General features: G+C 49.6%; 1 protein-coding gene across 1 annotated transcript in view; it reads right to left on the reverse strand.

Annotated features, from left to right (window-relative positions):
- WTIP (WT1 interacting protein) overlaps positions 1-12,974 on the reverse strand; it is a 77,582-nt gene that overhangs the window by 22,629 nt on the left and 41,979 nt on the right. Inside the window, exon 3 of the mRNA XM_027894530.1 lies at positions 414-481. Coding sequence (XP_027750331.1) covers positions 414-481 — 68 coding nt within the window. The remainder of the gene's footprint in view (positions 1-413; positions 482-12,974) is intronic.

Below are 12,974 nucleotides of genomic sequence, written 5' to 3' on the forward strand. Positions count from 1 at the left end.
TTCTCTTCATGACTCAGTCTCTGCTGAAGTAAAGCATGGAGAGAACAGGAGTTGTCCCTCCGTGGCCACAGTTCTGAGCTAATCCCACCCCTGGGAGCAGAGCAGGGACTGGGCTGTGCCTGCTCCCTCCTGCTCTGATTGGTATCCCCCAGATGTCTGAACCAGAGCTTGGCAGCCCAGGCTCTGTGACTGCAACTCTCATAATTTACACTCTGGGATGGCTTATAGAAGTTATGTATTTGGTTTTACAGCCCCCACTTCAAACCAAGGGGCTGATCCTGCTGCTGTGGAGTCAGGGGTAAAGGATTCCCAATTTGCCCCAAATCACCAGATCATCTCTCAAAGCAAACAAGTCAATGTAAAACACTGCTCTGGATTAGAAATAATAAAAAAATGCCTGAAATCTTACTTACTAGGAAGTCTTCTTCACAGTACACCTTGCCATTGACATTGTAGAATGCTTTTCCTCGTAGTCTTCTCCCTGTTAAAACACAGGACCGTCAGAATTTTGTGCTCCATCCCCCAACCCAGTTGTTCAGAATGTGGAGTGAACAGCACACCCTTCATGCCTGTCTGTGGGGTCTGTTCCTGGCCCCTCTCCTCTCCAGAGGGTCAAGCTCTTGGTTCTATCCTGCCTTACCCAATCAGGCACCAAACCCTGCCTTAGGAATCATCCAAATATTACCTCCAAGGGCAGGTTGTAGAAGCTGCACTTGGAGATAGAAGTTCCTGGAACTGATAGAAGTTCCTGGAAGACTTCAAATCTAAACTCAAAAACAATTTGGGGGAAAAGGCTCCTTTGGAAATTGAGACAATTTTCTTGGCAGGTAAAATCCCAGTGGGCACACAGCCACTGCCATCAACAGCACGTCTGTCTCCAAAGGACCAAGCGAGGGATACTGCATTGGGATGTTCCTGCCACCCTTAGAAATATTAATCATCAGTGCCACAGCAGGTTTCCTGGGACATTAAAGCAGTACAAGGCACACGTGATGGAGGGAAGGGCAGGAAAATCACACTGAAAACAAGAGATTTTGTATTCCAGCTTTGACATTTGCCATCTCATTAGCCCTTGTGGAACTCTACTGACAAAACCTGTGATGGTCGTTAATTAACTGATGGCTCCCTTTACAGCAAAGAACTGCACAGCAGACTCCAAAGAGTCCCAACAAAAAGGATTAAAGCCAGGAATTCAAGACCCACCAGGCCCCACCAGGTTTCAGATGCAGCAGGTCAGAGCTGTCGTACACCAGAGCTGCTCTGCTGACAGCAGCGCCGTTGTGCCGGGTAACACCACCCAGGGAGAGGGGAGAACACTCATCATCCCAGCTCACCTCATCCCCAACGTGCCAGGGCCCCACTGGCCAGAGCTCCCAGGCAGAGGGTGCTCTGCCCAGCCTGTCAGCCCTGCCAGGCAGATGGCACAGGGGCTGTGCTGGCACGGACACAGAGCCAGGGAAGGGACACAGGCTCGGAACCCACAGGTCAAGAGATGGCCCCTCCAGGTCACAGCCAAAGCCCCACTCACAGAACGAGCCTGGACATCTCCTCCAGCTCCACCAGAAACGCCACAACCTCGGTGAGGGTTGGACTCTGAGGGCGGGCGGGCCGAGCCAGCTGGCCAGCACTGAGGGGCAGGAGCGCTCCCCACCGCTTCCATAAACGGTGTGAGGAAAATATGATTAATTTTCAGCGCTTGAAAGTGCCTCTGACACGCTGCCACTGCGACCCGACCCTGGGAAACAGCGTGTGGCACAGAGGAGTTGGGATCTGGGCTGGTGCTTTTGGGAAGTCACATGCTGCATGCGGCTGTCTGGTGGTTTTACTGTCGTGGCCCAGGGAAATGCTTCTTTTGTGTGCGCATTCTTGGGCTGTCGATCTCACGGGCTGCTGTCTCCATACTGCTGGTAGGTGGAGTCAGCCCTTGTTTGTCTTTCCAGCTGCCTGGTAGCTCTGGTGGGGACCAGGAGCCTCGTGGTGTGGGCAACGTGTTTATCTCCTCTGAGAGCCTTGGGTGAAACTGTGCCATCCACCCAACAAGCCACAGGGCTGGGACAGCAATCAGGGGGCCTCTCTCGGCTGATGCAGGAGCAACCACCTCTAGAACTTCCCTGCTGCTTATCCAAGCTGTTTTTGAACCTCTCCAGTGGAAGGTAAAAGCACATGGAATGGAAGGAAGGAAGGGCCAGAGGCCGGAATGGCTTTTGAAAGGACACGCTGTCGGTGCCAGGCCCAGCCTTGGAACACAACTTGTCTGCAGATGGTGGGCATGAAGTGGCTGCCCCCAGGCAGGGACCTGCCTGATGCAGCACTGCCATGGTGCTCCTACACACCTGCCAGGGTGTTTGGGTCAGGTGAGGGAGCGCTGGCCATCCCCCTCCCCACACCCCCACTGTGGCTGGGAGCAGCACAGGGAGTTAGGGACAAATCCCAAAGCTGGAAGGATCTGTGCAGGACAGGAACGCTGTGATGTGAGGGGGGTCAGCAGAAGGTGTAGGAGGATCTGCATGCCAGTGTGTAGAGCCTGGCAGTGCTGAGGCTGATAGAAACGGCCCAAACCCTGCTCCTGTTGTTTCCTCAGCAAAGCATCAGCGGCAGAGCCAGCGGGGTCAGAGCTTTCCTGGACTGGGATGCAGTGGGAGGCCTCTGACCCAAAGCAAACCTGATGTTTTGGAGTGGCTCTCAGACACTTCTGATATCAGATGGGTCTGGCAGATGATTGCCCTGTGACACGGACCCATCTGAGCCCCATTCCCAGCCCATCCTGCCAGCCTGAGACCTCTGCCCTACACAGCACTCCCAGCACACCACCTTTCAAAACTGAGGGAAAATACTGTTCTCCCCATTTTCCAGCTAAAAAAACCCGAGATACCTATTAGGGAACAGACTTGCCTAAACTCATAAAGCAGGCGAGCAGCTTGCTCACATGATAATGACTGTCATTAGCAACGATTAATAAGATCGACAGACCTTTTACCCTAGAAGAATTTCATTCAGGGATAGTACAGTAGTTATCTCAAAGACAAGAAACAGCAAGTTCATCACTCAAACAGCTGTGGATGCCTATACTGGCTTTTAAATTCTGCATTTTAGAAATAAAGACAAGAGCCTACGTTCCCCTTGCCCTCCAAAAGTTTGCTCAATGCCAGCATTGAACACAGCCAGACACCACACTGAGTGAAAACTGCAATCCAGAGGGAAGTGCTGGCAGCTGCAGCCAGGGAGACAGGAATCCCAAGGAGAGGCAGCACCAGGATGGGCACAACACCTCGAGGTTGGGGTACCTGCCCCAAGCTCCAGGCACTGCACAAAGAGCTTCACCCCTCAAGGCCCTGGATAACTCAGGGGCCTGCACAGCACCAGCCTGTTCCATGTAGCTGTATAACCCACTGTTATCAGTTTGGCAGAGATTACAAGTTAAAAACCCCCTGATGTTCCTTCAGCCAGCTGAGCCAAGCACCTGGCCAGCCAGGGCAGATAACATCACCCTGCCCGCTGGCACACAGGACCTGCTGCCTGGCTCTCCTCTCAGTGACTGAGTCTAGCCAAGCCTGGTTACTGTTTGCTTTCATAACACTGAAACAAAAAAAGCCAAGAGTTTCTGACAAAACCTGATGCAACTTGCCGGTGGCTCATTATAATAACAATGAGTAGCTGTAACGAGCAGCTCAGCAGTGAGGGCTTCACCGACACTGCCCCGGGTTCCTCCTCCTGCTCCGGGTGCCCTCCTCGGTGTGTCCTCCCCGTCATACCAGTTCCAACAGCAGCAGGGAAGATGCTCTGCTTCACACCCGGCCACACGAGCAGCAGCTCGGCCCGAGAAGGGCAGAGAGAGACACCGAGCCTTGCAGCCTGTGCAGGGACCCAGCCCCAGCCCTCACAGGGAACTCCTTCTTCTCCCTGAGTGCTCCTCAGCCTTGTTTTACTGTACAAAATGAAGCCTGTGCACTCCCAGGGACAAATGCCTGCTGCAAGTAACATAGTTCTTGACTGACACCCACACCCCTGAGGGGCAGCGAGCACCAGGATAAGGGGATTCCACCAGGTCAGGTGGGAGGCACAGACCTCACAAATGCTCCAGCAAACAGTGCAAAGATTCACACAGATAATCTAGAACACAATAAAATACAAGCTACAAATGACTCTGTCCCAAGGACCGATCCCAACTGGTGTTTGTAACCAACATGACAAACATCCTAAAGAATGCAGGCTTTTGGAACTTCAAAAAATATACATAAAAGCAGAATCACCTCAGGTTTTTTATCATCAGTTTTCACATTTAACCAGTTTATAAGTCTCTGGAGTTTAAATGTATCTACCCATTTCCTGCAAAATCCTACTTCCTGCAAAATTTTTATCTCCTACATGTTGCAAACTAAAAGGAAGGAAGGGGAGAGCTGTTGCTTTATTGAAGGGCTCAACTCAAAGACTCGTCCTGCAAAAGGAAAACTGACACAGGCTGACACAGGCTGTCACAACTATTCTCTCCAGCCTCTGCAACAACTCACTGTGTGGTGAAAACACACCTGCCAGGAAGCCAGGATGGGGTAAAACCTTTTTCCAATGCTGTTTCAAAGGCTGCTCCAGGCCCCCATGGAACAAACCGTGAATCAGCCTGGGTTTTACCTTCTTGAGGAGGTGCCCCCAAAGAGCACTGCAAGTGTCCTGCCCCCTCCCCTCTAGCTGAAAAGCATCTTCCAAGCCCTCCCTGTCCCTGCTGGCTGTATTTGCCTGTGGGGAGGTGAGTTTATCAAGTCACAGCATCATCAGTGGCACATCTCCTGTCTCACACAGGGTGATGCAACTGCATCAAGGGCTGACACCCCCTGCCTCTGGAAGACAGGAGATAGCAATGTCTCATTGTCACAGCCTGGTCATTAGATCTAATTACTGTTTGCAGCACGCTTTGAAGTTGAAAAGTGCCAAAGCATTATTATAATATTTAAAGTGCTTCGATGATTAAAAACACACAACCGTTTGGTAACAATCACGATTCACCAGTGCTGCAGTTTCAGCGAGTTCCTGCAAGAAGCCTGCATTGTCTCAGTGCCTGACGCTACTCGAACACAAACAGCTCCCCTCTGACATAATGGGAATGCTGCAGCTCCAGCCCTGCCTCCCAGAGAACGCCCGGTGAGTCCCCGGGACTCCCAGCACGCTGAGAAAACCACACCATCTTCTGATACTCAAGATATATGTGCCTCTTCTCACTGCTTAATGCAGGAACGTTTCGGTGTTAGAGGGGACTAAAAGAGAGACGACTAATAATGTCCGTGTTATTTCTGATGTTATAGCTGTGTAGAACAAGGGGATTCTATTTTAATCACAAAATGTAATTAACTCTCCCCCCCCCATGGAGTGCAATGCAAGAGTTGAGCTGTAGGTATCACTGCTAAAGATAAGAAATTCATTAGAGCAGAGCTAATTAACAGGCTGAACAGCCCAAGCTATGGAATATTACTCAGTAGCTGCCATTGCTGCTGGCTGGGGACATGCCTGGGTAGCACAGAGCTGGGCTCTGGGGCTGCTCCTTCCTCCCAGGCAGGGCAGGACGAGGCAGGGTGGCTGTTCCTGCCCTGTGCCCCCAGCACGGCCATGCCCTGCTCCTGCTGGGAAAGGGCCACCCGGGAGCTCCTGGCTTGTCTCACAGCAGCAACACACACACAGCATCCTCCTCTATCAGTTCTTTCTGGAGGAAAAAACTGTACCACATTGCTTCTCTCCTCGAGGTTTCTCACCCTTCCTATTTTATGAACTGTCAGCTCAAAGGCTGTAAGGGACACTTCAGTGACAATCTCTCTGGCCCACGACCCGCACAGCTTTCCGAGCGTGGCAGCTCTTCATGCCTGGCTGACCAAAGAACTGGGCCTATCTGTTTTAGTTAGCAATATTAAACATGGACCTAATTGCTTGTTAACTGCTCCAGACGCCATCTCTGTAGTGGCTGATGTGACACCAGCACCGTCACTGGTCTCATTTGCCACCTGAAGTGACAGTCTCCCCACGTGTTCAGTGTGCTCAGTGACAAGCAACGCACACACAGGGTTAATATGCAACAACACTTGCTCAGGTATTTCCCAGCTAACACAGCAGTGAAGGGAAATTCCCCTGTATTGCCCCAAAGCCCTGGGCTGAGCAAATGCTCCTGCCTGTGGCCACGGTCTCCATCACCGCTCAATGGAAACGCAAACTTCACCAAGCCAAACCCGGGAATTTTGCTTTGTAAAACCCCCTGGGGGCTCTTGGTCTGAGGCTGTTCCAACTCTGAGCTGGTCTGTGGTGCCATCCACGCTCCCAGATGCTGTGGGATGATGCCCAGGGCTGAGCCCACACAGGGCAGGCGGTGCCAGGTGACCTCCCCAGCGCCCTGCATGGGACACCAGGGTGGCACTGCTCTGCACAGCCCCACACCAGCCTCTGCCACAGCCTGCAGCTCTTCTTGCCATGCTGTCCCTCTGAAGAGCACCTGTGTGACACTGTCTAATGACTGAGAAACCGGGACACACACAACCCAAAAGCTGAAGGGCAGATGAAGCCTCCAGACCCTAAACCTGCCCTATACAACCCCCAGGTTCAACAGCTACCATTTCCGAGCAGAGGAAGCTAAACTTTAAGTCACCAGATGGTTCCAGGGGCTGAAACTTCAAGAGAAATACCAAGTTTTACAAACACAGAATAAATCACTGAAAACACTAAGCAATAACAACCTGCTGCCTCCTCTGCCCAGTCAGCTCTAGCTAGACCGGACGCAGAATTTCACCCGGGAGAGCTGTTCCCTTTCAGCAGAGTAGGTTTGTCTGCCCAGGAACTGAAGATGTGCCAAAACAAAACAAAAGCTCCCGATACTTTTTCTTCATTTGTTACCATTCCCCCTTTCCTCACATGTGAGTTTGGGCCCGCAGTTCCCATCCCTCCCTCTGCCCGTAGGTTTTCTTTACGCGGGGTTTCTGTCACTCCACCCACTTGAGAACGGGGTGAACCCAGGGCCGCTTGACCTCTCTGTAACTCTTAATTAAATTTTTCTCCTCAGTCTCCTGAGGACTCACACAAAGCCACCGAGCACAACCTCTTGGTGAGGGGGTCCCGCGGTGGAGCTGCTGCCACAGCCGGGGCAGAGTGGGGTCTCTGGTGGGAAGGGGCTGCGAGGAGGGGACTGAGCCCAGCCCAGCCCCTGGGCTTGGAGGAACTTCCATCCCCCCCCCCCAGCCCCCCCCCCTCCTCACAATGCTCAGGCTTTGTGAAAAAAAGGGGTGAATTTTTAGGGCTTTCAGGGTTTTTTAAGATGGGGGGGGGGGGAGGGAGGAAAAACCCAATGCCAAATTCCTTTGAATAGAAGATACTGCATGTTGGCAGAAGCCACTTTTCACAGACTCCAACCGTTTGAAATCTGAAACACTAAAAAGTGGCTACTGTGGATGTGCTGTATTCTTCTTTTCAAAGCAATCTGGCACACAATTTTGCTCCCCTGTTTCAGGACCCAATCCTGCATTCCTTTCACGCTCAGACTCCCATTGACTTTAAGGAATGCAGGATTGGATCCTAAATGTGTGCTTTACTCACACAATAGCTCCTCATGGTTACGATCTATTGAGAAAGGCACACTTTAAAAACCATTTGGAATTGCAGGCTCATCCACCAGGCCAGAATGCCTGTAAAGATCCCCCATTATTCCAGGGAAAATGCTCGGTGCCTGAATTGCACACACACACACACTCTCACACGTTTTCCTGGTTTCAAGCTGCAGGCACAGCTTAGCTTGAGATGCATCAAAATATTTTGAGCACTGGCCTGATAGCTCCTAAAGAAACCACGTGTAATTTTAGGTTTGGGAAAAAAGCAAAACTCCGGGGAAAGGAAAAAAAAAAAAAAAAGAAAAAAAGCCACCAAAGCAAACATATAAGCAGCTGAATCTTAAGGTCGGTTTTTCAGAGAACTTTTGTAAAAGCCTCTAAAAGACCTGCACCGGCTAAGACAAAACAGAGCCTTGCACTGCTATTTTTGAGGATGCTGTATATTGAGTTACGAGGCTATTACGATGCAAATCTCAAATGTACAAGCTTTTTACTTGGCCATAAACACCAAACAGTATACATTGTCCTTTCAGAAGAAAAGGTTTGCTGCTAAAATAGCAGAAGCCCTACGTAAATAACCAACATTCTTTCTGCCTGAGGTCACTGACTTGGCCTATTCAATTCCGGGCTCGTCTGGGATTTGACAATCTAAGCAGGGGAGAGGCCCTTTCCTTTTTTTCAAAAGAATGCTGGGATTTTATTTGAAATTTAAACTCTCGCAAACAAAAGGTGGCATCGTATGCTGGAGGCCTATGAAGGTGGAGTACAGGATGTGTATTGTTTTCTCCCTTTACATAGGTTCTTTCAGGAAAGAGTATTCAGAGTCTGTGAACAAATTCTAATCAAATATTATCATCAGGTAGACAGACACAAGAAGATATGAACAAACACTTTTTATAGAGATTAGGAGATTCACTTTCAAAAATATGGATGCGGGGCAAGCATAAAAATTGTTTAAAATGATAAAATATCATTTAAAATAAATTGTTTTCAAATTAATAATTGGAAATGACTCCACAGTTTAAGCTGCTATACTAATTCATATTTGTACACCAAAACGGAGCTTTTCAGTGCAAATTAACCACGGCCACAAAGTCAGCATTCACTCTCACTCTCCATCTCAAGCCTGCCCTGGGCAGGCAGATGGCAGTTAACTCTTTCTTCCTCCCTGTTACCGTTGCCCAGCTCTTACTTGGACTCTCACAAAAGCCCACTCTCGTGTAACACAGTTATCATTTCCACTCCTGGGCTTCGTGCAGGCTCTGCACTGCTCTGTGCCCCCTCTCCGGGCTGGGTGTGGAGCTGGTTCAACCCTGAGGGCACCGCCGAGCTCACCACAAGCCATGGGAGCTGAAGGTCTGCCCCAAGGTACCATCTTGGCCAGAAAAATGTCTGTCTTTGCTCTGCACACACTAACCTGGGGTAAAATCCAGATGAACACATGGCAGTTCATCATCCTGACGTGTTTGTAGCCCAAGGTAAACTCCAGGCTCCCCTCTGCAGTTTACCTTAACCTGCCACGATGTCAAAATGAAAAACTTCAGTATCTTCCCGAGGATTTTGCCATTCTGCCCCGTGTCAGTGAGGCACTGAAGGGAACAAACACCTTCCTGCCCAGCCTTTGCTGCCTCCCCCTGCCCTGGGCAGGTGATGTGTCTCCTCTGAGCACCCCAGCACAGCCCAGGCTGTGGGTGGGGAGGACACAGAGGGCACATTTGTGCCCCAGCCTCTCTGCAGGACTGGGGCTGTGGCCTCCAGCAGCAATATGAGGATAGATGGCTGCTATCTTTTGTTACCTTGCTGGAAAACCCCACCTCTCTTGGCAGGGTATCCATAATCTCTGTGCCATGTTTACTCTAGTGTGGAATTCTCTCTTCCTTTCTCTCTTTTCCTGCTCTTCAGTCAGGTTATTTAACCAAGGGGTTGCTTAAAGCTGCAGGGACAGGACGATCTCTGACCTCTGGTACTCTGGCAAAGCCTTCCCGTGCAGACTGTGTTATAAACTTAGCAGATACTTTCAAGCTTCCATATAATTTGCAAAAGTTAAAATTGGCAGATGTTTCCTTTCTGTCCCACTTACATATTTATTCTATCCCATTCCACCCATCAATTTCAGGGTTAACACATAAATTATTTCCACCGAGCTCTAAGAGAAGAACTTATGTGAAAAAGGAACTTGCAAACACATAAGCCAAGTATATATTTAAAAACAGAAATACAACTGCTTGCATCAATCTAATAGCTGTTTTGGGTCTATATATTAACATATATCTTAAAATATATTACTTAATAAGCCAGCGTGCAGCCACACTAACAAGAAAATGTAAAAGAAAGCTCCAAATGTACTTCAATTTAATTTTTTTTCATCCCAGGGCTGGGTTTAAAAATGAAAAATAAAATAAAAAGTGGAGAACAAGGGCAGAGCAACACAGACCACTGGCTAAAAACCATGAGAGGCCTTCCCACCACTTGGCAAGCCGGGAGGGAGGGCAGGGGTACAGCTCTTCCCCCAAGGTAGCTTCCACCGTGGGAAGCTTTCGCAGTTCCATGACGGACCCTGTTTGTTATCAGCAAAGAATTCCACTTTTCCAGCTGCTGCCTGTAAGCCAGGACTTAAAAGAGTACTTGTCTTATCACACTCTCCCAGCAGCCAATGCCAACCTATGGCAGAGTAAATCCATCACCAAACTGCAGCCTGTTCCAGCCCCAGCCTTCCTGAGCAACCCTGCTGGCCTCTACCCACTGTGGGTGTTCTCACTCAAGCTCCAGTAAGAACCAGTGTCAGCAACAGGGATCCATCCAGCGTGGTGTCCTGTCTCCAGCTCCAGCCAGGAGTGGAAGTTCACCGGGAAGGAGCATTACAAACAGGGCTCACACAGGCTGAAGTGTTCCCAAGAATAACCTCTCAGCTTCCAGCAGCCAGCACTTAAGGCCTTCCTGCACCACAGGTTGCATCATAACTATTATGTTTAATAGCCTCCCTGGACCAATCTTTCTTTAATTTGTCTAATTCCTCCATGAGATCATTCCTGCTCTTGGCCTCCGTGCTGTCCCTCCGGCAGCGAGTCCCACGATTTCCCTGGGCATTGCAGGAAATGTTCCCTTTTGTTTGCTTTAAACCTCTGCTGGTCTCCAGCTTCTGTTACATCCCAAAAAACACAGCAGCCCCTGCAGCCATCACCACCAGAGAGCAAGGAGCTCTGTAAGCCAAAGGCTGACACTCCAGCCTCCAGCTGCACCTGGACACGAAGGGAATGCAGATCCCTGGCACAACTGGTGTTTTTACCCAGCAGCATTCTGAGACTCTGCTCAGGTTTCTTTGCACAGCACAGGAGTGGGCACACACAGGTGGAATGGAGAGTCCCAAAACCCATCCTCTGTGCGTCAGGTCCCTGCAGGAGACAGGACCAGCTTCCTGAGCTCTGTGCTGCCCCAAGTCAAAAAAAGCCTTTGGGAGGGGTGAACTGCTCTAACACACAGTAGGAGGGAATTTCTGCGGGAATACATCCAGAAGAAAAAGTCACTGTATTCCAGTAACATCAAAGGAAGGAGAGAAAAAAAGGAAATAATTGTATTTGGACCCTTGAGCCACCTGGACATCAGAGCAGGGCAAGAACCCACCTGACAAACAAGTAGCAAAAGCTGGGCAAGCTCACTGAACTGGGGGTACTACAGACCCCTCAGCACTGCTCCCAGGTTCTTCCCTGCAGGTCATTACTCTCTTCTCCACTCAAGTTCAGGCTCAACTAAAAGCCCCAGCTTAGCCAGGCTGCTGAGTGTCATCTCTGCAGAGCCTGAGCTGCAGCATCACCTCTCCCAGCACACACAACAGCCTGCTGAACAAAAGGAGTGGACACAGCCCAGTCCTGTGGCAACATGCAAGAGCCTCAAGGGAGATGAGCAATTTCCCCAAACCATCTTCTGCCTTGCCTCAGAAAAACAAGAATGGATTTGCACAGTTCACTGTCTTCCTCCCAGTAACACCACATGAGTCAGCACCCCAAAGAGAGCAGCATCAAAGGGCACTGCTGCTGCACCTAAACTGCCAGCAGTGCTTGCTTTGAGTCACATCCACAGAGGGTTCAGCAGCCAACACCAACGGCACCCACGTGCTGGTGAAACGAAGCTCCCAGCGCTCAGTTCTCCTTCCCTTGAGACAAATCTGTGCAATAGATTGTTGAGATCCACAGTGCCTACAGATGGCATCTTGAGCAACAACTGTAACTCTTTTCTTCACGGGACAATGGAAGAACGTGTCAGGGAGTGGTCCTTGGGTCCAGAAGTGCCAAGGCAGCTTAGAAATGTTAGTGCAGAGTGAAGAAAAAATACTCTCAGAACGGCAAAGTACTAAAGCATCTGCCAGTTTGGAAGCACGTTCTTTGGGTTTAGGTTATTTAGCAGTAAATGTGAAAGTCCTGCACGGAGAACAACTCTTCTCTTGCTCACACTGGTGAACACTTATTACACCAATGTTAATAATTACTTCAGATTTATCCTGTGTAGCTTGGAACAAAACCTTGCTAGGACTCTAGATATGTGTTTCAGACAATACTCCAGTATGCTTTGCTGTAAACAAGACCGAAAATTTTCAGTTGTTGTACTGAATTACTGAAATGAACCGGGGTTTGCTCAGCCAATTTGAAATATAATCAGAGATCAGCCTCCCTGGGCTGTCCTTGATATTCTGTGATGGACTGACCACAGCTTCCTGCAACAGGTCACATTAGTGCTAAACCCACAAGCAGCTTTCAAGCGAGAGAGCTGAATAGGTACAGCTCCTGACAGTACACTCACTTCTTTTGGCACTCAGGTACAATGAGGATATTGTTCCTTTAATGCTTAGCTTTCCTTTTAAGAAGTATGTGAGATTTCAGCCAATTCTCCGCAACGATTAGTTCAGGATGAATGTACTTAACTCAGAATTCAGCTGGAAAGAGCCCAAGTAGATGCAATCAATTTTCTACTAAATCCACTTCCTTCCTCTCTTCCCTACCCAGCCTGAGACATCAGCTCACCGCTCCAGCCAGTGGTGACTAAGGCAGTGCAAACCTCTGCCTTCAGCCATGCTCCTATCAAACCTGCTTATTGCTTCTGATTTCCCCTGGTTTGGGGGTTTTGCACATCCTGTTCACTGGCCCAGCGTTTGGTCTTGGGGGAAAAGGCTCTAGAAGCAAATAGGAAAAAGGAGTTATCCAGCAAACCACAAACCCCAAATGTACTGACTGCTGTGACCCGAAGTTAATCACTCAGAACTGCACAGGATCAGCTGCAGAACTCCACTGATAAAGGACAACTTTCCCCTCTGCAGGAATCTCACAGGAGCCTCCCCCAGGTTTCAATGTGCAGGCACTGTATGGATGTGCCAGCTCCGTGTGTGACACCAAATTATCTCCACCAGCATCA

This window comes from Empidonax traillii, unplaced genomic scaffold, assembly GCF_003031625.1.
Source record: "Empidonax traillii isolate 1590-97213 ecotype Southwest subspecies unplaced genomic scaffold, ASM303162v1 scaffold432:size744455, whole genome shotgun sequence".
Lineage (NCBI taxonomy): Eukaryota > Metazoa > Chordata > Aves > Passeriformes > Tyrannidae > Empidonax > Empidonax traillii.